This window comes from Muntiacus reevesi, chromosome 2 (assembly GCF_963930625.1).
Source record: "Muntiacus reevesi chromosome 2, mMunRee1.1, whole genome shotgun sequence".
NCBI lineage: Eukaryota > Metazoa > Chordata > Mammalia > Artiodactyla > Cervidae > Muntiacus > Muntiacus reevesi.
In genome coordinates this window covers 42,809,512-42,836,699 of record NC_089250.1, presented here as the reverse complement: position 1 = coordinate 42,836,699, position 27,188 = coordinate 42,809,512, and the positions used below count along the sequence as shown (strand labels likewise).

Sequence of the window (27,188 nt, the reverse complement as noted above, 5' to 3'; positions counted from 1 at the left end):
GGTAGAAGACGGCGCGCTCGGCGGCGCGCTCGGGGCCGGCATTCTGGGGTTTTTCTCCGGAGCCGGGCGGGTGAAAGGACGGGACTTAAGGAGGGAGCGGAGGAAGAGCGGTTATTCTTGCTGCTAAAAGAGAAGAGTGGGGGAGTGGGCGGCGTAGGGCGGCGTGGGCTGTGTTCTTTTCCTGAAACTATTTCCGTCCAGTTACGCAGCCGGAAACCGGAGGAACCCGGAGCGGTAAGCCCTCCCACTCTTCCCGGTCTGGCCGAGGAGTCGCGCCCTGGCGGTTACTCCTCTTCGCGGTTTCTCACGCTCTCCGATGTCGTCTAGCGCAGGCCCGAATACTTGTATACAGTTGCTTGCTGTTCGTCACCTTCCCCGTTCTTTCCATCTGCACTTGGAGAGAAGGGGCTCTGCGCCCAGAGGGAATGCGAATGTTACAGTCAGGATTTCGATCCTTTTTCAGTTCACTTCAGTTCAGTCGCTAAGTCGTGTCCGACTCTTTGCGACCCCATGGACTGCAGCACGCCAGGCCTCCCTGTCCATCACCAACTCCCGGAGTTTACTCAAACTCATGTTCATTGATTTGGTGATGCTATCCAGCCATCTCCTCCTCTGTCGTCCCCTTCTCCTGCTTTCAATCTTTCCCAACATCAGAGCCTTTTCAAATGAGTCAGTTCTTCACATCAGGTGGCTAAAGTATTGGAGTTTCAGCTTCAACATCAGTCCTTCCAATGGACACTCAGAACTGATTTCCTTTAGGATGGACAGGTTGGATCTCCTTGCAGTCGAAGAGACTCACAAGAGTCTTTCGAACATCACAGTTCAAAAGCATCAATTTTTCGGCGCTCAGCCTTCTTTGTAGTCTAGCTCTCACATCTGTACATGACTACTGGAAAAACCATAGCTTATTTTAAACAAATCCAAGCTCGTCTTCCGGCTCGGAATACTGTCTCTTTGGTGAATGTAACGGTGCTTCTGAAAAGGATAGGCCGCCTCCTTTTTTGGGTCCATTGAGTCTCTATTCTTACTGATTTTCTGTCTACTTCTTTTGTCGATTTCTGAGCAGAATGTTGAAATCTGCATTTGTGGACCGCTTTCCCTTTTCAGTTCTGTCAGATTTGGATTCATAGATCCTGAGGCTCTACCATTAGGTCCGTACCCCATTTCAGATTAAAGTGGAAGTAACCCTGTTAATTAGGATTTTATCCACTTAGGTTCTGCTTATCCTAGGAAGTATAAGGCCCATGAGGGCAGAAATTATGTATTTTAATCTCTGTATGTTTTCATCCAGCCCAAGATCTGATTCATGCTACAGGCTACATATGCAGTAATTGGCGGATGAATAAATGAAAGAATCTCTCTCCTCCCCTAAGATTTGGTCCCTTTGTTTCCCAGACAGAGCTTTGTGAAGAGACTAAGAGCAAATCCTGGCTCTGTGGGCACTTCTCTCTGGTAAACACATGCTTTATTTGGGAAGCCTGCACCTTGGCAGAATTGTAACAGGTACTACGTATATAGTGGAAGTAACGTATCCTCATTCTTGAGAGCTTATATCACATGAGGTTTTATGTCTCTTTCTGTGTGCGTGTGTGTGTGTAATTATAAGAAATTGTCTCACACAATTATGGAGGCTGAGGAGTTCTTAGAGGATCTAATTCTTTTAAGAGGACAGTTGTCTTTTTTTCGTTCTTGATTGTCCCATGTTACCAAGTGTGAAGTCCTGTGTCTGAGCAGCAGAAACCAGATATTGAAATTCAGAGGAGGGAAAGTCATTACTGGCCAGAATGACCAGGGTGACTGTCTGTAGATGCGAAATAGCTTAATCAGAAATGATTCGACCTGGACCCAGCTATCAGAGGAACTCCCAATGGATTTTATAGTGAAGCTGTTTTAGGCAAAGGACTCTTAAAAATAATGTCTAGTTTGGAGTTTCATAGCAATAAAAAGTCTTTTTGAAGTTAATTTATCATTCTTATCTGAAATTGTACTCTTAAATCCATACCGTTTAATTCTTCCCCAGGGTGCACTTTTTCTTAGCCTGCAAGCATCTATTAGCTGTCTGCCACGATAAGGTCCACAAAGGGCTAGATTTTGCTTCTAAATTCAGTTAAAATGAAAAACTTCTTTTTAGACTTTCAAAAACCTCACCATTGAAATCACAGGGCCTGGTTCTTTATAGAATAATCTCAGTCTTTGAGGCTGGCATACATGATCATATTATAAAATATGATAAACAAATTTGCTTTAAACTTACTAATATGTTAAAACATGACTTTTATGCTCCAGTTCAGTTCATTTGCTCAGTCGTGTCCAACTCTGCGGCCCCGTGGACCTCAGCACGCCAGTCCCACTGTCCATCACCAACTCCCGGAGTTTACCCAAACTCATGTCCATTGAGTCAGTAATGCCATCCAGACATCTCATCCTCTGTTGTCCCCTTCTCCTCCCGCCTTCAATCTTTCCCCGCATCAGGGTCTTTTCAAATGAGTCAGCTCTTCGCATCAGGTGGCCAAAGTATTGGAGTTTCAGCTTCAACATCAGTCCTTCCAATGAACATTCAGGACTGATCTCCTTTAGGATGGACTGGTTGGATCTCCTTGCAGTCCAAGGGACTCTCAAGAGTCTTCTCCAACACTACAGTTCAAAAGCATCAATAATTCAGTGCTCAGCTTTCTTTATAGTCCAATGCTCACATACATACATGACTACTGGAAAAACCATAGCTTTGACAAGATGGACCTTTGTTGGCAAAATAATGCCTCTGCTTTTTTTTTTTTTTTAATGCCTCTGCTTTTTAATATGCTGTCTAGGTCGGTCATAACTTTCCTTCCAAGGAGTAAGCATCTTTTAATTTCATGGCTATAGTCACCATCTGCACTGATACTGGAGCCCCAAAACTAAAGTCAGCCACTGTTTCCCCATCTATTTGCCGTGAAGTGATGGGACCGGGTGCCATGATCTTAGTTTTCTGAATGTTGAACTTTAAGCCAACTCTTTCACTCTCCTCTTTCACTTTCATCAAGGGGCTGTTTAGTTCTTCAGTTTCTGCCATAAGAGTGGTGTCATCTGCATTTCTAAAGTTATTGATGTTCCTCCCGGCAATCTTTATTCCAGCATGTGCTTCATCCAGTCCATTATTTCTCATGATGTACTCTGCATATAAGTTAAATAAGCAGGGCAACAATATACAGCCTTGACGTACTACTTTTCCTATTTGGAACCAGTCCTTTGTTCCATGTCCAGTTCTAACTGTTGCTTCCTGCCTGCATACAGATTTCTCAAGAGGCAGGGCAGGTGGTCTGGTTGTAGGGTAAGGGAGTTAGAGAAGGGGAGGTTGGGAAAAAGAATGATACGGCACTTTACAGGAACAGATCACCTTTAATGAGGCGAGAAGGGGCAGCAGTCAAGATTAGTGAGCTGCTGCAGTAACCCAAGAAAAGAGTAAGTATATATAGGCATATATGTGGAAGCTACTGTCTTAAGGAGACCTGTTCTTCTCTAAGGTTGTTCGGAGTAGTTATCTCTTGAATGGCTGGGGCAAGAAATTCTGGAGATTGGCCAGAGGCTGTGAGCTGGGCATAATCAACCTTAATGTCCATTTTTTTTCTTCAAGTGAGAGAGTTCTCTGTTTTGCATAGAATGGTGGGGAAGACCTGGAGGGGAGTTTTAACTCCAGGCCATTTTGAGCCCTGTAACCTTCCTTCATTCCAGACCCTAAGGAATATATATAAAAAGAGAAAGAGAGGTGGGCATCGCTAATGTTCCTGGTTTCTTCGTGGTGATAAATGAGGCTCAGGGGTTTGTGGTCTGGGAGGAAGGAAGTCTAAGGCCCATAGTGTTGATTTTCTTTTCTAGCCATCAGGGTCTCAAGCAAAAGAACAGTCTTGACTTGGTCTCGGGAAATGGCTTGGATTTGTTCTTGGAGGAATCCCTGGAAAAGATTAAACAAACAAGGTTCAAAGGTGAGTAGGAGGATGATAAAAATGAATGGTCCGAGAAGGCGTAAAGCCTAAAGCTTCCAGTTCCAATCTGTTAACCATGACTGCTAGAAGTTGTTTAATCTCTGGTGGATTCTTGAGGCTCGATCTGTGAGGTTTTTTGCAGCTCCTTGGACAATACCCAACTGGTTGGCATAGAAACAGCAGGATTCGTCTAGAAGAAGGCACAGACCTCCCTCCTCTGCGTTGAGTAGGTCTAATCTCCTTCTGTTCTGTAGAATACAACAGCCACTAAGGAATCTAGTTGACTTTGGATAGTTATTAGGCCTTGAGCTATTTCCTGGAGGCTGTCTGATAGGTCTCTAGAGAGTGTCTGGTAGTTTTGGATGGAGGTGGTTAAGCCAGCAGTTCCTTTTCCAATTCCAGCCGGTATTCCTAGCCCTAACAGGGGAATGAAATGAATGGCTCGTTTTATTCACTTGTGGATGAGAGAAATAGGCAAGGGTTGATCATTGGGGGCTGTTAAAATGTTTGGACTGCAGTATACCAGGGTGCAGGTCCTGGTCCAATTAGTAGGTAGACAGAAGTATGTAGATATCCCACACAGGAAAAATAGGGCACGTGTCGTAATATAACAGCTGAAGTTGATGGCGAAGAGGAGTCAAGGGGGGGTTTTGGTCGTTCGTTCAAGGATGCTCACAGACCCCACTAAGGTGGCCCCAACAATGGGAGAAGTGGAGGGATATGCTGAGGGAAAAGGCCCTGGAAAGGTTAAAGCGTGTCCTGTAGGACCAGAAACATTATATATAGCCTTTCCAGTGGCAAAGAGGTGGAGGTATGGTTACACATGGAGTTAGGGATTGTGCCCACAGGTTGGTCATATGAACTGTTTGCGGAATGTCTGGATATGCAAAAAGGAGCTGGTTGTAACAGTGTTACTCTCTAGGCAATAGGGCCTCCTCTTGGAGGTTTTGCATTGAAGGAGGGAAGTTCAGTGAGTAAAGATTCTAAGAGTATGTCTGAATTTCAGATTTGGTCACTTGTGTGAAGCTATTTAAGATATGAGATGAATAAATGCTCCCCACGGTATGAGTGGTGTAGGGACTTGTTACCTGTGGTCCAGTCGAGGATGGATATGGGGAGGGCTGAATCTCCCAGAGGAGTTACAGATAAACGTATCCAGCAGTCTTTAGCCAGTTGTGGGTTAGAAGCATTGAGAAGTGTTATCGGTTAAATTAAGGGTCCAGAATAGATAGTTGAGGTTAGGATTTTGAAGGAGTTCATGGGACAGAGGAAGAAGGGAGGATAACAAGATGTTAAACAACATTTGGGGAAGTGAGTATAAGATAGATTACTATGGAAGAGAACTGGATTTCAAAGGGGTAAAAGTTTAAAAGGTTCCCAGTAACCACAGGGTGTAGATGTAATCTTCAATGTGTTTGAGCGTGGATCCTTGAGGACTCGAGACCCAGATATCTGCCAGAAGTTGTTCCAGGAATAATTGAAGCCGTGAAACCGACAGGCTCATCCATCACCAACTGGGGCCGGTGGAAGCCGTGAGAACGTTATAGAGTTGTAGGATCTGTGTGAGAAACTTGATAAGTATTAGTCTGGCGAACATTTTCATCATCGGGCTGCATAACCTTTTTAAACCAGGTGATGTGTACCCAAGGGGTTATTTCTTTTAATTTTGTAGCGGTAAGGGTCAGCAGAATTAGCATGTAGGGACCTTGCTATTGGGGGTTATATCTGAGTGGGACTGAGCTGTCATACAAACTTTGTCTCCTATTTGAAGGGATGGGTGTAGAAGATTGGGATATGGTCGAGGGAGTAAGTCATCCGTATGTTGCCAAAGGGCATCTCGTATCTGGGCATGTAAAGGAAAAGGAAGGTGGGATGGCAGTTTGGGCCCATCCTGGGAGGGGGAGGACCCAAAGGTATTATGGGCCTCCCGTACATGACCTCAAATAGACTGATATTTAAGGGTTTTTTGGTGAGGCCCGGACCTTTAAGAGGGCTAAAGGGAGGAGTTTAGTCCAGTTTTGAAGTTCAATAGTTAATTTGGTCAGAGTTTTTTTTAGGACTCAGTTGGCTCTCTCAACCTTACCGGAAGACCAGGGATGATAAGGAATGTGAAACCTCCAATGAATTTGAAGGGTTCGTGCAATATTTCAGGTGATTTGGGATGTGAACTCAGGCCTGTAGTCAGACTGGAGGGAGGAAGGCTTTCCAGACCTGGGGAGGATTTCAGTAAGAATAAGCTGAGCCACAGTAGGGGCTCGTTTGTTAGTAGATGGGAAAGCTCCGATCCATCCAGAAAATGTATATACGAAGACTAGGAGAAATTTGACCCTTTTTATGGGTGGCATGTGGGTGAAATCTACCTGGCCAGTCTTGTGCAGGAAGATGTCTGCGATTTGGTGGGTGGGGAAAGGAGTGGGGTGAATGTTAGAATTAGGATTTGTCCACTGACAAATGGCACAAGTTTGGGTCAGATTATTTAAATAAGTAATGTCGTCCTTGGTTCAATAAAGTTCTGAAGGAAAGGCTTAAGTACTTTTGCAGAAGGGTGGAAAAGGGAATGTAAATATGCAAGTAATGTGCGGGTGTTAGGTTCATCAATTTGGGCTGTAGTAAAGACGTAACTAGCACTTCCCTGGTGGCTCAGAGGTTAAAGTGTCGGCCTGCAATGCAGGAGACCTGGGTTCAATCCCTGGGTCGGGAAGATCCCCTGGAGAAGGAAGTGGCAACCCACTCCAGTGTTCTTGCCTGGAGATTCCCATGGATGGAGGAGCCTGGTAGGCTACAGTCCACGGGGTTGCAAAGAGTTGGACACAAGTGAGCGATTTCACTTTCAAAGACAGAACTAACAGAGGCAGCCTGCTGCATTGCTTCGTGATCTGCTATATTGTTATAAAAGGAGAGAGGGCCATGTCGCTGATGTCCCCGGCAATGTATTACAACAGTTTGTTTTAGGAGCTGAGCTGCATGGAGGAGTTCAGAGAAGCATTGAGAATAGGTGTGCCCTTCTGAGTCAGGAATCCCCTCTCCCTCCAGATTATAATGTTAGAATGTGATATGTTATAGACATACTTGGAGTCACTGTAAATGTTTATCTTTTGGTCTTTGGCTAGGGTCAAAGCTTGTGTAAGAGCTATCAGTTCAGCCTGTTGTGAAGATGTGTGAGCTGGGAGTGTAACTGACTGGATGAGGCAAGGAAAGATCGTCGGGCTGTACCTGGATTATAGTGTATCGAGCCCCAAATGAGTCTTGTTTCTGGGCACTGCCATCTATGAACCAGGATGGGACTGTGGGGTTAGTAAGGGGCTGATCAGTTATATGTTCAAAGGGATTAAGTGTCATATCTAATGTCTGAACAGTCATGAGATAGGTGTTCTGCTTCTGGATCTGGTGTAGGGAGTAAGCTAGCAGGATTAAGAGGTTTACAAGGCATAAAAGAAAGGAATGGGTCAAGGAGGTGTGTGTGGAGGATCACCCGTAGTCAAACAGGTCAGAGAAAGGAAACCCTGATGAGAGAATAAATGTTTGAAGGAATGAGGTGAGCATACATTTAGAGGAGCGTTTCAGGTTAGTTTTTGGGCTTCAGGTATTAAGAGGGTGGTTGTAGCTAAGGCCTGGAGACAAGGTGGCCATCTGAGCATGATGAGATCGAGTTGTTTAGATAAGTAAGCTAGAGGCCCCCATATGTCCCATTTTTGGCACAGAATCCTTAAGGCATGTCCTTGTCAAGAATGTACAAAAAGGAAAAAAGCCTTGGTGTAATCAGGTAAGTAAAGAGAAGGGACCTGTAGTAAATTTTTGGTAAGAGACTCATTTTGGGTGTGGAGAGAGGTGGGGACCAATAAGGATTCATCTAAGTTTCCTCAAGTAGGTTGGTAGAGAGGTTTTGGGTGGAGGGCAAAATTTGGGACCCATATTCGGAAGAAGTTTAATAGAACTAATAGAGAAAGAAGTTCCCTCTTGGTTTGAGGCCTGGAGATCTGTGTCAAGGCTTGAAATCTCTGAGCTGGAATTATTTTGGATGTGGGAGTGAGAAGCAATCCCATGTAATTGACAGTGGTGAGAGCAATTTGTGCTTTGGAGAGTGAGACTCCGTAGCCCCAGTTGCCTAGGGCAATACCTTTGCAGTGTGGACTGGGCAGTTGTGGTGAGAGGAACTGCATAACAATAAATCATCTACATATTGGAGTAAGGTTAGTAGAGCCTACATCTGAAGTTTGTAGGCTTCTTTGGAGGGCTTGACCGAAAAAATGAGGGCTATCTCTAAACCCTTGTGGTAAGACGGTCTAATTTAATTGTTGAGATTGATATGTGTCTGGATCCGTCCAGGTGAAGGCAGATAGGGGCTGTAAGGAGTGGTGTAGACAATAGTAAAGAAAACATCTTTGAGGTCCAATACCGTGAAGTAGAGTGTGTCGGGGGAATATGTGAGGGAAGGGTGTAGGAATTAGTGACCAAGGGGTGTAAGGGTATTATAGCCTTATTGATCTTGCTAAGAATTTGAACTAGACACCAGGAGTGGGTCTCTCTTTGACTGCCAGTATAGGAGTATTTTGAGGAGAACGATAGACCCCAAAAGGCTGACTTTGAGCAGTCAGTAGATTATTGGTTTAAGTCCTTGTCAGGATTCTGTGGTCAGGGTGTACTGAGTTTGGATTATTATCCAAGAGGGGTTTTTTTAAGAAAGACCTGTACAGGGCAATGGTGTCGGGCTACCAATGGGGTTTCCGTGTCCCAGACCTGAGGGTCTATCGGGGGAAGGTCAGGGGGCAGGTTTTGGGAGTGAGGGCTGCCCAAGGGTTCAGATGCAAATAATTGATATGGGATCTAAGAATGGAATGTTTATAGAAGTTTGTGGCTTAGCCAGAAGATCACGTCCCATCAATGCTATTGGGCATTGAGGAACTACTATAAAAGAATGTGCTAGTGTTGCCTTACCAAAGGAACAAAGGAGAAGAGAGGTTATTTGGGGATAAAAAAGGATGCCCAGACCCCCTTCGATGGCCACTTCTGAAAGTTGGAGAGGGCCCTTAAAGGAGGTTAAAAGTGAAAAGGCCGCTCCAGTGTCTTATTAGGAATGAGACTTTGTGTCCGGCCACCGTGCCAATTACCCAAAGCTCTGAGTCCATTTGTATGGGACGAACTTGGGGTCTGGAGCTTGGGCTCCATCACTGGAGTAACTCAGGCACAACTGGATCATCTCTCACTTCATCTGAGGAACCATGGTCTGGGGTGCCAGGGTCCTCCTGAGTCTGGTTCCCAGCCCATTGTTGTTGGGCCTGGGGTGGACCCCGAGATATGGTGGGGAATGTCTGAGGATGATCCTTTTTCCAGTGGCCCCATTGTTTGCAGCTGGGGCAGGGTTTGGTGGGTGGCCGGGGATTTGGGCAGGACTTAGCCAAGTGTCCTGTTTGGTTATATCTAAAGTGGGGGCCTGGAGGGTTAGGTCCCATACAGATGGGCCGAGGTTGATGAGCCAAAGGGGTTGAGTTTTTTTCTTGGATAGCTGCAGAGAATAAAGCATATTTGGCTTTTCTTTCCTTTTCTTTTTCTTTTTTCGCTTCTTCCTCCCTACTGTTGAAAACTTTAAAGGGTGTTTCTAGGAGATCTCGCTGAGGGGTTTCCGGGCCCTTCTATAATGCGCGTAGTTTTCGGTGAGTTTCGGGGGCTGACTGGCTTATGAACTGGACAGGTAGGTACAGAAGTCCGGTGGGGGTGGAAATATCTAGATTAGTGTAATTTTGGACTGCCTCAGTAAGCCGTGAAAGAAAAAGGACAGGACTTTCATCTTTTTGAGTCACTTCCCTAATTTTACCTTCGTTAACATGGATGTGAGAGCTTTTTAGCATTCCTTCTAGTAAACAGGTGATCATGTGATGTAGGTACCAGATGCCAGCATCACCTTTATATGTCCACCGTGGCTTAGTTAAAGGGACTGCATCATCAGCCACCGGATTAGTTCTATCTTGTTTATGGAGCTGATGAGCATGAGTCCAGGCTGCCTGCCATATCCGTTCTTCATCAGGGGTTAATGTGGCATTTAGGATGTAATAAAGATCATTCCAGGTTAAATGATATGCTTGTGTAAGGCAGAGGAATTCTTTTCTATACCTAGTAGGATTTTCTGAAAAAGATCCCAATTTTTCTTCAGTTTGACTCATATCAGAAATTAAGAAAGGCACATGAACCCGGGTAGGGCCCTCTGGTCCTGCTACCTCTCTTAGAAGAAGCATGTGTTTGCTTCAGGTCCTGGCCGATGTGGGGGTGGGGGGTGGAAATCTCTTTTGGGGTTTCAGAGTCATCGCTTCCTGTTTTGAAGGAGGAAGGACTAGAGGATGGGGTCTTGTCTCTGGAAGCTTTCTTTCCAGGGCGGTAGGGAGGAGGCTTATTTGCCGGGTCAAAATCAGGGGCTGGGGGTTTAGGGGGCCTTTTTAGGGGCTTTAGATTTGGATTCTTTTGTAATGGAGGGGGAGAGAGAGCAGAGGAGGATTTGATAGGTAGAACAGTCCTTGCAGAGAGAAGGATGGCTTCTAAGGTGCCAGAAGACTTGAATACAGGGAGCCTCCAACCATTTGCCATTCCATTTGAGGAAGTTTGTGAGATCTGATAAAATATTGAAATCGAAAGTCCTGAACTAGGCCAGAGGTTTAGTTTATGAATCTTGAGATCGGTCAAGAGTAGAGGTTTGAGGTTTCGTTTTACACAGGCCAAGGGAGAGTCCTGTGGGACGGATTGCCTTGACCCCCATAGCAAATGGCCAGTGACTGTCTGGTCGAGAGGAAAGGTCATCACCTAATCTTTTGACCAGGCAAAGAGAGAAAGAGAGACTCTGACGGAGGTAGGGGCATCCCTCACATACCTCCCCAGAAGGCCTTTAGGCTGGACAGTTCACCGGGAACCCGGAAAGGATGATAGTCTATGGCACCCTGTTAGTACCGTCCAAGCTTACCTGGGCTACTGGGTCAGGGGAGAATTCATGGTGGATGGAGGGAGGTCGAATGGCAAAAGACTTCTGTCCTGGAGTTGGTCGGTCTTGTGGAAAAGAAAGTGTAGAGAAAAGAGAAAGAGAGAAACCAGTATTCCTCGGGTTATGTGGAAAACCAATAAAGCCCTTTCATTGGGCTTCGTACCACTCACTAAGGCACAGGGTGCCCTCTCCAGGAGGTGTTGAAAGTCCAGGCAGGAAATTGAGCTCATCAGGCTTCCACGATCCGAAGAACTGGCCATGGAGAACGAGAAGGAACCTCAACTGAGCTCCCAGGTTTCGGCACCAAAAAATGTAGGGTAAGGGAGTTAGAGAAGGTGAGGTTCAGAAAGAGAACAAGACCAGCCCTTTACAGGAACAGATCACCTTTACTGAGGCGAGAAGGGGCAGAAGTCAGATTAGTGAGCTGCTGCAGTAACCCAGGAAAAAAGTATATATAGGCATATATGTGGAAATCTACTGTCTTAAGGGGCCCTGTTCTTCTCCAAGGTTGTTCGGAGTAGTTATCTCTTAAATGGCTGGGGCAAGGAATTCTGGAGGTTAGCCAGAGGCTGGGACCAGCTCGCAGTTGGGGTTAATCAACCTTAATGTCCATTTTTTTCCTTTGGGTGAGAGTTCTTTGTTTTGCATAGAATGATGGGGAGGACCTGCAGGGGGCTTTTTAACTCCAGGCTATTTTGAGCTGGGTAACTTTCCTTCACTGGTATTCCCATCTCTTTCAGAATTTTCCACAGTTCATTGTGATCCACACAGTCAGAGGCTTTGGCATTTCAGTAAAACAGAAATAAATGTTTTTCTGGAACTGTCTTACTTTTTTGATGATCCAACAGATGGCAATTTGATCTCTGGTTCCTCTGCCTTTTCTAAAACCAGCTTGAACATCTGGAAATTCATGGTTCACAGATTGTTAAAGCCTGGCTTGGAGAATTTTGAGCATTACTTTACTAGCGGACACTAGTTGTGTCCGACTCTTTGTGACCCCATGGGCTGTAGCCCAACAGGCTCCTCCGTCCATGGGATTTTTCCAGGCAAGAGTACTGGAGTGGGTTGCCATTTCCTTCTCCAGGGAATCTTCCCAATCCCGTGATCAAACCTGGGTCTCCCACATTGTAGGCAGACGCTTTTGCCGTCTATTGTGCGGTAGTTTGAACATTCTTTGGCATTGCCTTTCTTTGGGATTGGAATGAAAACAGTTTCCAGTTCTGTGGCCACTGCTGATTTTTCCAAATTTTCTGGCATATTGAGTACAGCATTTTCACAGCATCATCTATTAGGATATGAAATAGCTCAACTGGAATTCCATCACCTCCACTACCTTTGTTTGTAGTGATGCATTCCAGGACCTCTGGCTCCAGGTGAGTGACCGTACCATCGTGATTATCTGGGTCGTGAAGATGTTTTTTGTATACTTCTGTGTATTCTTGCCACCTCTTCTTAATATCTTCACGTGCTTCTGAAGCCTAGCTTGAAGGATTTTGAGTATTACTTTGCTAGCAGGTGAAATGAGGTGAATGAAAACTGACCTTTTCACATCCTGTGGCCATTGCTGAGTTTTCCAAATTTGCTGACATAGTGAGTGCAGCACTTTAACAGCATCATCTTTTAGGATTTTAAATAGCTCAGCTGGAGGGTAACACTTATGGTTAAATATTGACAATTTAAAAATCAACTCAAAATTAATTACGAATTGTTAGAAGAACGAAAATCATGGCACAGAATTCAGTCTTTCAGGCCCAGGGTGTGTCACTTCCCAAGTGTTATCAGCCCCCGCTGATAAGTATAAATAAAGTGATACTTATCACTTTATTTTCTCATGAAATTGGAATAATACAATGTGTACTTCACAAGGTGTATGGGGTAGTAATGAATAAAAGATACAGCATGTAATGGACTTACCTAATAATAGCAAACTGTAGTACATTTTAAAGTATTTATTATTCAAAACAACCTTTATGCAATAGTGATAAGACTATATTAGATAGGTACCAATTTTACAGAAAATTAAGTCAAATGGTCAAGAGATGCCCAAATTAAATTTTCTATCTGTAATCTCAAGGGAGTATGTAATAGAGACATGGCAATTATGTTGTGAAAGTGAGGAAACCAAGTTAGAAAACTTCTCAGCTTCCTCAAATGTCTTAAAATTTGGAACTTGATTCCTACACTTCAGTTTGGTTCCGTCGCTGAGTAGTGTCCGACTCTTTGAGGCCCAATGGTCTGCAGCAGGCCAGGCTTCCCTGTTCATCACCAACTCTCAGCTTGCTCAAACTCATGGGTTGTGTTCATTTCAGAGTTCACCGCATACAGCTTTGTCTGCAGTTTGAGAAATGACCACTAGAGGGCAGGAGACGCAAACGAAGTTTACATACAGCTCAAGAATGAAGTTCTCTGTTTTAGGAGTATTTCCAACTAAATAGGTAACTATTTTTTATCATGCAGTTGTTTTACCTCAGTTGTATTTCCTAAATAAACCCATCTCTGCAGATTCAGAAAATATTTCCCAAGCTCAGGTGAAGCACATTATAAATAGAATCTACTTGATTTACAATTTGTGGATTTTCTCTGCATCTACAGATAATAAACAATAATTCCTTTTGAAATGCTGTCTATTAAAAAATTAATCCTCCGTTTTTCACCTGTTGAAATAAATATGAAAAATCTCTTCTCTCACATTGCTTCAAAGTATAAACCTTTTGAAAATTTAAAACATGTCATTGTAAAAATAATCTCACAACATCCAGTTTTTAATAGCGCCATCGTCTATCTCATTGCTCCATTGCACAGGTAATACTGCCAAGCTTCTCACATACTGCAAAAAACGGTCTCTGCACACCACGCATATAGATGCATAGGGAGGAGACCGGAAGTCACATGCACTCACCCACCACATGGGGATGCTCAGAGGAAAGGGCCGCCCGCGGGAGGGGCGCGCAAGGGCTTAGGGGTTTCTCATTACCAAAGTACAGCCAAAGGCAGGGTTTGGCCTTTGACCTATGGGTATTGAACCCTCCCTTTTCTGGACTCCGCCCACCTCTTCTGGCTCTAATCCTGGTCTCACTTCCCAGATTGCCCCAGGAAGGGATGATCACTCAACTGCGTGAGCCCCACTTGGTGTGGACACAGCCCAGGCTCCTGGCCCCCAGGTCCGTGGGTGGATGCAGCAGGATAAGCTCCAGGACAAAGGGCCTCGCTCCCACATGCAGACTCAGCGAGGGGTGGTGGGGCAGCCTAGTCTCCTAGCTTGTCCAGCGGCCGTGCATGCATGCATCTAGCAGCACGCGAAAGAGACCCCGCCTGGGCGAACTCGTGTCCAGTGTACTAACGGCTCCCATCCCGGCGGTTACCACACGGTGCCAACGGCCGCTGTGCTGCTACGCCACAACCCCAGGGACCCACGGACCACCCCACACCAATCAGCCTGGCTGAAGACCTGGGAACATGAAGTCACAGAATAACCTCCCACACATCCTACTGTCCTGGTCCCACTCTACCCCCACCCCCTCCACCAGCGGCCAGCTCCCTGCACCGCTAGGTCAGGAGGCCTGGAGGTGGTGTAGACACGGGCCTGGGCAGGGGAAGGTCAGGCTGCCCCTTCCCTCTCCAACTCTCCTCCAACCTCTCCCCGCACCAGGTCCAGCCTGTTCCTGGCTGATGCAAGGGGCTGGAGGGTGCCCTGAGAGCAGGCAGCCCCACAATGAGGCCCGAGTGTTGGGAGTAATTACTGTTAGGGAGCGCTCCCTGGCACTTAGTTCACCCCAATTTATTGATGAGCCACGGCTTAGCTCTAAGTGACCAAGTCCAGCCAAACTAAGACGTCACATCGAAGCTTGCCTGTGACTGACCCCAGAGGCCACGCCCAAGAGGTGGCCACCGCGCCCAGCCTTGGAGAGGAGTCCGTCTTGGGTGCAGGAGCAAGGTGGGGCCACCGCAGATCGGGACTCCCGCAATGGCTCCGCCCACTCCCATCTGCGGACTGGAAGCTCTGCAGGGAGGGTCTCATCCCTGGTCCCCGGAGATGCGGCCCGGTGCCCACCGCGTCCCAGACTCCCCGGGTCTCCAGGCTGCGCTCTGCTCCCACAGACTCAGGGAGTTAGAAAACATTCCCAAGGCCTCGGAGCACTGGGTCACCAACGGGGAGCTAAGACCACCAACTCTAGTATGGCACCGTAGACTCTCAGGGTCCCGTCCAAGCACAGCAACTTGTAGAGGAGCAAAAAGAAATTCCCTCTGGCACCCTAAAGCCGCGCGCCCCCCCCCCCCCCCCACGCCAAGGGAGGAGTCTCGGGGGCCTATCCTCCTCCCAGGCGCTCAGAGACGGGGACACGAAGCCTCTCCCCGTTGCCTTGGGGGTGGCCTGGCCCAGCCGCCCCTGCGAACCTTGGGATCCCCGCCTAGATCCGGATGCTGAGAGCCCCTGGAATTGGGGGGAGGCGTTGCTAGGAGACCGAGGGCCGAGCCAGGCCCCTCCTGGGCTGTCTCGCCCTGCGCCGGCGCACGTCAGTTAGCCGAAGAACCACCCTTGGTCCCAACAGCTGGGCGTGTCCACGGCCGAGGCCGCGTTGGCTTTTTCCGCCGCCTTCGCGCCGCCAGCAAACCCAGGTGGCCTCTGCTGCTGCCGGCAACCTGTCCGGCTTCCACTTGGGTAGCGGCCCTGGGGAGCCGCGCGGGCAGGCGGGGACGCGCTCCGAGCCATGGAGGAGATACCTATCCTGGGCCTGGGCACCTGGAAGGTGAGGCGGCCTCTTGGTCGAGGAGGGGCGGTGCCTTCCTTCGACACGCCCCTGCGTGGAGAGCCACCTCCCTGGGGACACCTGCCACAGCCTCCGCAGGTCCAGCTGGTCGCTGGCACTTGGCAGGGGCCCGCCTCCGGCTTTTGGAAGATGGAGTGTTTAGACATTAGGTTTTCTAGAATTGGGGATTGTCCTTCCCAATCACTGTTTATTTGTTTGTTTGTTTGTTTATTTTTGGCTACGATGGGTCTTCTTGCTCCCCGGGCTTTCTCTAGTTGCTCTAGCTGAGCTTCTCATTGTGGTGGCTTTCAGAGCTCTAGGGTGCGTGATCTTCGGCAGTTGCAGCTCCCCGGGCTCTAGAGCACAGGCTTGGTTGCCCCCAGGCATATGGGATCTTTCCCGATCTGGGGTCAAGCCGGTGTCTCCTGCATTGGCAGGAGGATTTTTTGCCACTGAACCACCACAGAAGCCACACCCCCCTCCACCCCGCCTCATTATAATTGTTCAGGGGAAAAAAAATGAGAAAGCCCGGAAGAAAAGATTGTCAGGCTTGGATAAGAGTAGGAAACGGTCGCCTGACAGATCAGAGCAGCAGCCATCAGGAGGATGGGGAAGTGTCTGTACCAAAGAGACAGGAAAATGCTGTCATTGCCAATTTGGTTTTAAAAAGAAACTTTCAAACTTTTTTTTCCCAGTGTAAAAACCTGATAGTGGACGTTCAGTTCAGTAGCTCAGTCATGTCCAACTCTTTGCGACCCCATGGACTGCAGCCCTCCAGGCTTCCCTGTCCATCATCAACGTCCCAGAGCTTGCTCAAACTCGTGTCCGTAGAGTTAGTGATGCCATCAAACCATCTCATCCTCTGTTGTCCCCTTCCCCTCCTGCCTTCAATCTTTAGTGGAAGTATTTTGGACCTTCCTTTACTTGTTTTTTATAATCCCTGTCAGTGATTTAGATAGCACTAATCATAAAGCCTTTCAAATTTGCTCTCTTTTTAAAACAGTCTTTAATAAAGAGATATTTGTTTAAGAATTCACATAGAAAGTTATTGGTTGCTGGTGCTGGTGGTAAAGAATCTGCCTGCCAATGCAGGAGACATGAGACAGGGGTTCTATCCTCGGGTCAGGAAGATCACCTGGAATAGGAAATGGCAACACACTCCAGTATTTTTGCCTAGGGTATCCCATGGACAGAGGAGACTGGCAGGTTACGGTCTATGGGGGTCGCAAAAGAGTCAGACACCAGTGGGCACACACAGGAATTAGAATCATTACTTATGATTCTTACTCATCCAAATATTATTTAAATTATTTCTTCTATCCACTTACCAACTGGTAGAGGTCAGGGATGTATTAATAGTTCAATTTATTGTGGTCGAATAAAATAGGTTGAAAGTGTTTCCTCTTGTCAGAACTTTGTTTTTAATTGGTATGAATTCTAACTGGAAAATTTTGTAAAACTCTGTGTATTGTGTTTAATTGCTTTATTTAAAAAAATAGAACACTTGAGCTTTATTTATTCTTAAGTTTTTCTAGGAATTTTTCCATTTCATTTCACTTTTCCAAATTGTTGGCTTCTAGTCATTGATAATAGTTCCTTAGGTTTTTAAATATGTATTTTTTATCTGTATGTACTGCTTTTCTTTCATGTCATTAAAAAAAAAACTTGGTCTCCCCAGTCTTGTCCAAAGTTTGTCTACTTTAGGGAATCCCCTTGAGGTCCAGTGGTTAGGTCTCCACACTCCTACTGCTGGGAGTCCTGGCTCAGTCCCTGGTTGGAGCACTGAGATCCCATATGCTGCGCTGTGTGGCCAAAAAATAGAAAAAGAACCAACAGGAGAAAAAAAATAGTCTATTAAGATTTTTCAAAAAACCAACCACAGGCATTGTTGGTCTTCTCTATCAGTTAGTATTTGATGTTCATTATTATATTCATTTTCTCTTCTTTCTGATTTCTTGGTGGTCCTCCCAACTCTGAAGTGGATGCTTGGTTCATTAGCTCTCATCCGCTCTGAATGTGTTCTCATTCAATGAAGATCATTATGACAGATGCATCTCACAGGGTGATGTGATGTTCAAGGCAGAAAGCCCCTTGTGAGCCGAGACCCCTTGGGGATGTGGGGTTTAGTGGTCATGTGAGCCTCTTCCCCGCCCCAGGCCCCTTGCCTGCTCAAGCAGCCCCCTTTAGAGAGAGCATTTCTTTTCTGAACTTGCACATTGCTGATAGCATCCATTGCATTCCTTTGGCTTCTGGCAATGCTGTGTGTGGTGGATTGTCTTTGCATCCACCTGTCTGCCTTTACACTTGGGCTGATGGCCTTTGTGGGTAGTGGGTGAGTCTGCACCTCCTTGCATCACACCTGTCACCATTATTCATCCTAAATTTATTTACGCGCACCTTCATTCCAGTAGCACAGCCTCTATCTCAGTCATTTGCAGGCACTGAACATACCTAAACCATTTTCCCCAAATAAGTAAAGGAAATTAGATTATCTGTAAATCCTTTCTGACGCTGACGTTCCTCATTTTAGGATGGATGAATACGAGTACCAACCCAGTAAATTCACTTTTTATGGCTTGGTGACTCTGTGTTCTAGAGTGAACAGGGGTTGTTGGGGCCGGGCTGTCCTGAGTCCAGGTGGCTGACTTCTTGTCTTGCAGGCGGTTCCAGGGGAGGTAACAGAGGCTGTAAAAGTGGCGATAGACGTGGGCTACCGCCACGTGGACTGTGCGTACGTGTACCACAACGAGAATGAGGTCGGAGTGGGAGTCCAGTCCAAGATCAAGGAGGGCGTGGTGAGACGGGAGAACCTGTTTATTGTCAGCAAGGTAGGACTTCCCGTGTAGAGAGAGAGGGCCACTGACAGTGGGCACAGCATGGGTAGGGTTTTCCAGTCTCCTTTGTAGGAGCTGATAACTCCATCTGTACTTGAACCCACGGGACAGGACTTATGGAGCTCCGTGCACAGGCTGGGAGCATTGCAGGTCAGGGGGATCAGGGACAGAGTGACATGAGCAAAGGCACGGGGCACAGGACACCACAGGTGCAGGGACCCCCTAAGAATCTTGGCTGAGATTCCCAGATGGAAAACTGTTGGGCAGCAGAGAGCTGCCAGGTTGGGGAAGTGGACAGGCCGGACTGTGGAAGAAGTCAGGATTTCATCTTAGAAGTTCACTCTTTTCCACTTAGAAAGGAGCACGGTTGAAAGTTGTCACATAGGGAACTGTGTTGTATAGAAACGAGGCTGGTGTGGTGTCGAGGAGATTGTAGCCGCTGTGTTACAGGAGACGGGAGACGTTGACAGCCTGAACAAGGGCAGCCATGGAGGATCCTGGGGTGCCCGAAGGACGTGTCCCTGCCCCGTTGTATTTACTGCCAAGGGGTCCTGGACGTCATGCATCTTGAAGATCCTGGGTCAGCGGGCAGGTGTGTGCTCACAGCTCCCACGGGCTCTGTGGCCATCGTGTCTGTGCTTCCTCCCTCCCCCTGCAGCTCTGGTGCACCTGCCATAAGAAGCCCCTGGTGAAAGCAGCCTGCACCCGGAGTCTGAAGGCCTTGAACCTGGACTACTTGGACCTCTACCTCATGCACTGGCCCATGGGCTTCAAGGTACAAGACGGCGAGACCCCCGTAGGCCACACCTCCCTTCCCAGCGGTGCCCTGACATTATTCAGCAGGCAGTGGAGTGAGCACATGGTTCCCCCAGGACTCAGCTCTGGGGAGGCATAGGCTGGAGGACCTCAGAGCACCTAGGCTCTAGTGCCCTACAAATCCACCTCTCAGCCAGTCATTTCGTTTCATACACAGGCTCCCTTTTGACCTGCCTCAGGTGGCAAAACCCGGTTGGGTGGAGAGCTTGCAGACCAACCCCTGAGGCTGTGCTGATGGCTGGCTTTAGGTTTTTAAAAATTTCCTGCCATCCTCTGGCACTTCCCAGGTGACACTAGTGGTAAAGAATCCACCTCCCAGTGCAGGAGACACAGGACATGTCGGTTCCATCCCTGGATCAGGAAGATCCCCTGGAGGAGGAGGTGGCAACCCACTTCAGTATTGTAGCCATCTTTCTCTGCTCTGCACCTCCCGGCACCCTTGTACTAGTTCTCGATTCATTATCTCTCACCATGATGGGGATTCTAAGAAAAGAGGGACGATCCTACCAGTGGACTTGGGAGATGGGGCCCTTATGACATGAAAGACTCCACTTTTTTTTTGCCTGAAATTGCCAAACAGTTTTCTGTCTGCTGTCATGGATTCCAGGTCTTACTTCCCCGTTGGGTGAGCGGTGGGCAGTGACGTTCAGAGTACTGGAGGTTAGCTGTGTGTTGGAGCGGAGCCCAGGCTTCCTGCAATCTGGTCCAGTGTTCTTCCCTCCCTTCCTCCCTGCCCTCCCCGGGGGTCACCATGAGCCCCCAGTGAGCACCTTTCCTTCTGGCTCTCGCAGTCCGGAGAGGCAGACTTGCCCATGGACCACAACGGCATGATCATCCCTAGTAACACGGACTTCCTGGACACGTGGGAGGTAAGCCAGCTCTGCCAACTGTCTCTGGAGGGAACCGTGAGGCCTGCAGCTGCCTGTTCAGAGGCCCCTGGTTCGCAGCATGAACTGAGGACGAGCACCTGACTGAGGACCTCAGCGCGGGTCGATCATCTTTCTGAAGCACTTACTTTAGGGATAACTAATTCAGACTAATTCAGAATGTTTTGAGTAAAAAAAAAAGATCGCATGGTCTTTTCAGAAAATATAGAAAGTGTAAAACATACAGAAAGAAGGAAAATTTGAAAACCTGCTTCTCTGTGTCCTGGCGGCGACCACACTGCCATCCTATAGTTCCCGTTAGTGCTTTGTCAACATTTCGGAACCATAACTTTGGCGGCAGGGAACATCTCAGGGCAGGCAGGAAGAAGTGGAGGAAGGGGTAGCTTATTTCAAACCAGAGTCCAGATGAAAAGTGCCGAGGCGGAAGCAAGGCGGGAGCGTGCCAGTCGGGGCGGTGGGTGTGGGGCACTGGGCAGTGGGCGGCCGGCCTGGGAGGAGGGCTCCTGCCTGCGGAGGGCTCCTGCCTGCAGGGTGTCCAGCCAGGCTGGCAGGTGCCTGTGACCCCTACACGGGCAGGGGGGGTGGAGACCAGAAGAGGAGGTTCACACCGTAACTTGCAGATTTCAGGGAGACAAAGTGCGAGCTCTTCGTGTGGGGTGAGGGGTGCAGGCGTGGGGTGTGGGGTCATCCGGGCAGAGCGGGGAGGGGGCACAGATGAGGAGGCATGACAAGCCAGGCCAGCCTCCCCTCCCCGTTCATCAAACAACCAAATCAGTGAAACCGAGCTCACCTGGCCCGTCTGTCCACTGCGTGGCCTGTTCTCAAGGATCCGGCTCGAACCCTGAGCTGTTTGTGTGGCCCAAGTGAGTGTCTGGGCAGCTGTTGCTGCTTCAGGGAGTCACAAGGACACAGGGACCCTGGTCACCGGCTGTGGCCGCTCAGACTCACGGCCGCCCATGCCTGGCAGCAGGCCGCCGCATTACTTTGAAGCCAAGGGCGGCTCGGCTCCTGGTCAGTGAACAGCAAAGCTGTTCTGCCCTTGCCCCTGAAGATGTTAACTGGCACTGAGGCAGGAGCTGAGCACAGGCTGCGGTGCAGAAGCAGCTTATGATCCAGGTGGAGGGGCGAGCAGGTGAGGCCGGCGTGGACGCCCTGCAGACGACACCAGGTGACAGGGACTCAGGGTAACAGCGGCCCGTCCTGCTGCGTTTGCTCGACACCAGCCCTCAGTGAAGATCTCTGTATGCATCTGCTCACACGGCCCTTAACCAGCGCCGTGACCTGGACGGGGTGGTCCCCAGTGTGCGGGTGAGGAAACTGAGGCTCCCTGAGGTTCCGTGGTGTGCCCACGGCCCCCAGCTCCTAGTGGTGCAACAGGGAGCAGACCTAGAGCACGGAAGCGCTGGAGAAGCCTTGAGGGTCATACTGTCGAACAGCAGGTGGGGCCATTATTCGGACCCTGTGCGGGTCACCCATGGGGCCGGCCCAGCCCGGACGCCCCATGGTTCTTTCTACCCTCTAGGCCATGGAGAACCTGGTGGCTGCAGGCCTGGTGAGAGCCATTGGGGTGTCAAACTTCAACCATGAGCAGCTCGAGAGAATTCTGAATAAACCCAACCTGAGGTTCAAGCCGGTGACCAACCAGGTGAGCGTGGGGTCAGCTCAGAGGCTGTGGATCAGCTTTTCAACCATTACTTCCAGGAGGCTGCAGGGGCCAGGGAAGAAAGGGTGGATCGAGAGGTGTAGGTGTCTTCCCCAGGGCTGTCAGCATCGCAAACTGGGAGCACTCAGGCAGGCGGTGGGTGAGGGGGCAGAAGATCCCTGAAAGTCTGGTCTGGTGAGGTGGTGCCCCCAGAGCGAGGGCCTGAGCTGAGCTTGGCTCCTGTGTGTAGCTGTGGGTGCGTCACCAGGTGCGTTAAAAAATGGAGCGGTCCCAGCGGCCCCCACCCTTTGGTGGTGATGCTCCAAGGTGAGTGGGCTTCACGGGAAAGCACAGGAACCCCCCTGCTCTCCAGCCTGGCATGTTGCAGTCTGAAAGCCGGGGACGAATGGACGACCTTCAGCCCAGGTCACAGACTGCCAAGAGGTTAATGCAGAGAAATGACTAGTGCCAGCAGGAGTGTTGAGTTCTCTAGACAGGCTGGCACTGCAAGTAGAAAGTGCATTCTTGCAGTACTTTATTTATTTATTTATTTTTTTACATTTTATTTTTTTATTTATTTTTTTTTATTTTATTAGTTGGAGGCCAATTACTTCACAACATTTCAGTGGGTTTTGTCATACATTAACATGAATCAGCCATAGAGTTATACGTATTCCCCATCCCGATCCCCCCTCCCACCCCCCCCCCTCCACCCGACTCCTCTGGCAAATGAAGAAACAGACAAAGGATTAATCTCAAAAATATACAAGCAACTCCTGAAGCTCAATTCCAGAAAAATAAATGACCCAATCAAAAAATGGGCCAAAGAACTGAACAGACATTTCTCCAAAGAAGACATACAGATGGCTAACAAACACATGAAAAGATGCAGTACTTTATTTTAAACTTTTTGTTAAAGTGTTAAGTCCATACAAAAAAAGTGCTCATGTAAGAACAGAGCTTGAGACCATCTCATAAGCTGAGCCTGGCTCTGGCCAGCATGCGGACCAGTAAACCAACATGACCAGCCCCATGGCCTGCCGGAAGCCCCCAGATGCTCCTTTCAGTGCCCTCTCCCCAGGAAGGGCAGCCGCTCTTCTGGTTTCCAGCAGCACTGTGGAGTGTTAGCACTTGGTATGGACACCGTGCTGCTTCCCGCACGTGGTGTCTGTGTCCTGGTCCTTCACTCAGCCTTGTGCCTTGTGGGCTCCACACCCGGCTGTGACCATGGGTTGCCATTCTTCTCTGTGTGCACAGAGCAGATGGAAGGCCAAGGTTTTTACCTAAAGTGATGAGGATGGCCTGGGAGAGCAGGCAAGGTTTAAGTGCTCCTGATGTAGGTCTTCCCAGTGGGCTGGTGTGTCGGGGACCACAGTCCAGGCTTTTCCACTTCCCAGTGGAGACACTAGAAGTGGGTCCTAGCTCAGCAGTGACAGGATCCGAGAAGGAATGTGGGCCCCTTTCGGGTGGACCGTTTTCCTGATGAGCTGTCATCTTGTAGATCGAGTGCCACCCATATCTCACTCAGAAGAACTTGATCAGTTTCTGCCAATCAAGAAACGTGTCTGTGACGGCTTACCTGCCCCTCGGTGGCTGCAGGTAGGGATGCTCCAGGGGCCCTGAGTTGAGGCCCAAGCAGGGAATGGCTGTACCCAAGCTAAGAGGTCAGAGGGGCCAAAGCACGGAGACCCACTGCCCCGTGGCCTCCAACACTATCACCTGGTTCTTGAGAAAAAGCACCAAGTGTATGGGAAAAGCTGTGTGTCTAGTTGCCTCCCCTGAAACATTAGCAGTGGTTTGTCTGAGTGGGAGGATTTGAGTGGCAGCTTCTCTGCATCATTTAAGTTTCCTATGATGAGCAAGTATTATGACAAAAATATGTCTAGATTATGTGTTTGGAGGAAGCGTGAGGTTTTCCTAAAGAAGGAAGCATGTTCATTTGCCCTCATGGCCTCTTCCCTGTACTCTGCTCTCCAGTGGGGGAATGCACCTGATGGAGGACCCTACGATCCAGACGATCGCTCAGAAGCACAGGAAGTCCACAGCCCAGGTAGGCGGGGGTCACCACGTCCTGGCTCCACTGTCTCATCATTTGGGGATGGGGCATGACAGTGATTTCTCCTTAAGGTGCATACAGGTCCTCTGAGCTTCTCCCGCTAGAACTGCTCAGAGAATCCCAGTTGATTTTCTGAATAACTCAGAATGAAAGCAAATGCTCCCACTGCGGGCTTCTGGACTTTCACTGCATGATAAAGCACGACCGTCGGGGAAAGTGCTGAGCTCTGACCCCGGTAATGCCCTGTGTCTTATGTTGGACTTTTCTTTCTCTGCAGATTTTGATCCGATTTCAGATCCAGAGGAACGTAAGAGTGATTCCCAAATCTGTCAACCCAAAGCGGATTCTCGAGAACTTCCAGGAAAGTGCTTCCTCCTTTTGAATCACATGGTATCGGAGGCTTTGGGGTCACCTCTTAGCTTGGGGAAGGGATGTGCTGATGTTGAGAGCCAGCAGCTGCACCCCCTGTGGCTTTAACACCCAGGGGTGTCAGGGTGAGGCCTCTGGAGTAGAGACAGACCCTTCCCAGCCTGGAGCTATTGGAACTGGACTGGATGGAACAGGCGGTGGGGGTGGGCAGGCAGGGCTGCAGCCAGAGTTCTTTCGAGGCTGACCCTCACTCCAGTGCCAGCCACTGCACCCAGACTGCCCTGGCCCTGATGTGTCGGGGCTCCAGCTTTCTCTCCAGGCAGAACTTTGGTTGCCACTGAGTCTCTGATTTCTGCTTTGGTTGCCACTGAGTCTCTGATTTCTGCTTTGGTTGCCACTAAGTCTCTGATTTCTACGCAGGTAGAGGCTAGGCCAGTCTCTGCCCCTCCCCCGGCCCCAGTCCTCAGCTGTGGGCTCAGGGTTGGCTGTCCCTGAGTGGGCTCTTAATGCAGGCAGGGGTCATAGTTCGCACGTGTGTTAGGGATAGGAAGAAGGGAGAGCTGCTTAGAATACTGCTTTCGCAGGACCAGAAAGAAAAACTACACAGTGAGCATCAATGCCTCCAGGAACCAGGTCTCCCTCACCAAGTGGGTGTATGGAAGAAATGTTTTTGGTCTGTGTTTCTTGGGGGGTTTTATTGGTTTTGTTATTGTAATGGTGTCTTGTTTTTTTTCATCTTGTGTTGTTGTTTTGGTTTGCATGTTGGGAAAATTTCTATTCTGGGACATTCCTTACCCTGTGGGCTGCACGCAGGGCATACCTGTCTTCCCAGGGATTCCTAAGCAGCAGAGGCTGAGTCCGCCTGGTTTTGGTCCAGTGTCACAGGAAGTCTGATCCCCACCCGTGGATCCCCATCTGTGCTTTGCAGCTGAGGTAGCTCAGCTGAAGATCTACCAGACTAAGTTCCCAGTGACTGTTTCCTTCTGGTTTCCAGGTGTTTGATTTTGAATTATCAGAAGAGGATATGACTGACCTCCTCGGCCTGGACAGGAATCTCCGTTTGGCCACGTTCCCCATGTAAATATGGCTCCTTTACCCTCCTTCTCAAGGAGGGGGAACAAGGTCCAGATTGTGTGACTGCTCCCTGCACAGGGCTTTACCACCTTTGGGGTTAAGTTAACCTCATAATTCTCTCCTGTCTAAGGACAGGCCACTTTGGAGGTAAATTATAAGACTGTGTCCGTACACTCAGGAGTTTAAACAATATGTTAAGTGTATTTTTTCAACGTTTCTCTTAAAAATAATAACCGTTCTCTGCTTCTATCTTTGATCTGTTTTTCTCTTTTTCAGTACTGAAAATCACAAGGACTATCCCTTCAGAACAGAGTTCTAACGACCCTGCTCAGCCCAGATGAATCCTTGCTGACGCAGGGCAGCCCTGGATAGGGCAGGGGACTCAGCTTGATCTGGGTGGGTTCCCTGAGAAGTCCCAAGAACCGAATATGGTCTGTGCCTGAAGGTGGAGGCTTCATGAGAGCGTTGATCGCTTTCCACCAAGACCCATTCAGGTTTTAGAATCCGAGGAGCCCACAGTGTGCTGGGTTCTCACAAGAGCGCTGGGCGGTCTACACCCTCAAACAAGGATATTCAATGACTCATGAATAATTTGCCTTCCCATTAAAAGAAAAAATTATGTCATGGAAATGTTGGAATGTCTACAGTATAAGGAACCTCCACCCCCATCACTCAGCTTCAGCCATTGTCAGTCCCTGGCTCTTCTTGCTTTGTCTCTGATCCTCTGTTCCCTGCCAATACCCACAAATGGTTTTAAAACAAAATCCTTACACAACACACAACAAAATGGTGTGCTCAGCAGCCTGCCACTGTCCCATCCCTCACTGATGCTAACGTGCTGCCATAGGGGACAGGTTTCCACAGCCTGGGAAAAATGATTTCCAACCTGTCTAAAACATAAGACAAAAGTAATAAAACCGAACTGCAGTTCTTATAAGTAAGGAAATGATAAATTCCCAGTTTAAAAGGGTGATATTGGAGGAGCACAGTGACAGTTATTGATTACTCACCACGTTGTGCTGTGTGGATGTGTCTGACTCTTTGTGACCCTATGGACGAGCTCGCCAGGCTCCTCTGTCCATGGGATTCTCCAGGCAAGAATACTGGAGTGGGTTGCATGCCCTCCTCCAGATCTTCTCAACACGGGGATCGAACCCCGGTCTCCTGCCTCTCCTGCACTGTAGGCAGATTCTTTACCACTAGAGCCACCTGGGAAGCCCACTAGGCATTTAATTTGCAGAACATGCTGAATCCTCTTAAGAAGACAGGCACAAGGTGGCTGAATAATTCCCAAAGATTACGTGGTTGTGAAGGTTGAAGCTAGGATTTGAATGTCCAGAAACCAGGGAGCAAATTAATTATAATAGAAATAAAAACTGAATTGACAGTGATTTTCCAGTTTGTCCCCCCTCCCCCCCAAAAAAAAAAATCAACCTCCAAAACACTTGAAGTATTTTGAAAAAAATAGCACTTTCAGTAACTTTGGGTAGGATTATAAATTTATGTAGATGCTCCTGGAAGCAATTTGGTCTTATATTTTAAAATCATTAAAAAGGTGCATATTAATTGGTAGCATTTGAGCCTTTAAGCATTGAACTTTAGGAAAAAAGAGGGGTTCCCCTCCAAATTCTCAAGTTAGAGTATGTTGCTATAGAAGATTTATATTTATGCTTAATCATTTGCGATTGTGGGAAAAAATTAAAATTTGAATTTAAACACACTTCCCAGAAAGGAAGGACTGTTTTTCTCCTGGTCTCATTCCCTCTTTTTTAACTCCGCCTCCCAACCCCCTCAGTAATCTTGTTTTGGTGACAAAGTGAAAGTGAAAGTTGCTCA

General features: G+C 48.2%; 1 protein-coding gene across 8 annotated transcripts; it reads left to right on the top strand.

Annotated features, from left to right (window-relative positions):
* The first annotated feature begins 99 nt into the window (after positions 1-99).
* Positions 100-26,766, top strand: AKR1E2 (aldo-keto reductase family 1 member E2). 8 transcript variants are annotated; one of them, XM_065921402.1, is made up of 12 exons: positions 118-234; positions 3,366-3,441; positions 3,856-3,962; positions 18,335-18,502; positions 19,167-19,283; positions 20,116-20,193; positions 21,734-21,856; positions 23,355-23,452; positions 23,831-23,903; positions 24,187-24,271; positions 25,274-25,355; positions 25,629-26,766. In XM_065921402.1, the coding sequence occupies exons 3-12, from the start codon at positions 3,903-3,905 to the stop codon at positions 25,669-25,671; spliced, it is 927 nt and encodes a 308-aa protein (XP_065777474.1). In that variant the 5' UTR covers positions 118-234; positions 3,366-3,441; positions 3,856-3,902; the 3' UTR covers positions 25,672-26,766. The 8 variants fall into 8 exon arrangements, 5 of the variants coding, with proteins under 5 accessions (XP_065777476.1, XP_065777473.1, XP_065777474.1 ...); XR_010661448.1 differs by lacking the exon at positions 3,366-3,441 and having other exon boundaries at positions 100-234; positions 25,274-25,499; XR_010661449.1 differs by lacking the exon at positions 3,366-3,441 and having other exon boundaries at positions 100-234; positions 24,187-24,299; positions 25,273-25,499.
* Positions 26,767-27,188: the final 422 nt, after the last annotated feature.

Excerpts from the sequence above, each read along its gene's own strand:
- AKR1E2 (XM_065921401.1), top strand. The coding sequence starts at position 3,903 with ATGGCTTGGATTTGTTCTTGGAGGAATCCCTGGAAAAGATTAAACAAA. Across the intron at positions 18,503-19,166 it reads ACCTGTTTATTGTCAGCAAG|CTCTGGTGCACCTGCCATAA; the intron begins GTAGGACTTCCC and ends CTCCCCCTGCAG. Across the intron at positions 20,194-21,733 it reads ACTTCCTGGACACGTGGGAG|GCCATGGAGAACCTGGTGGC; the intron begins GTAAGCCAGCTC and ends TCTACCCTCTAG.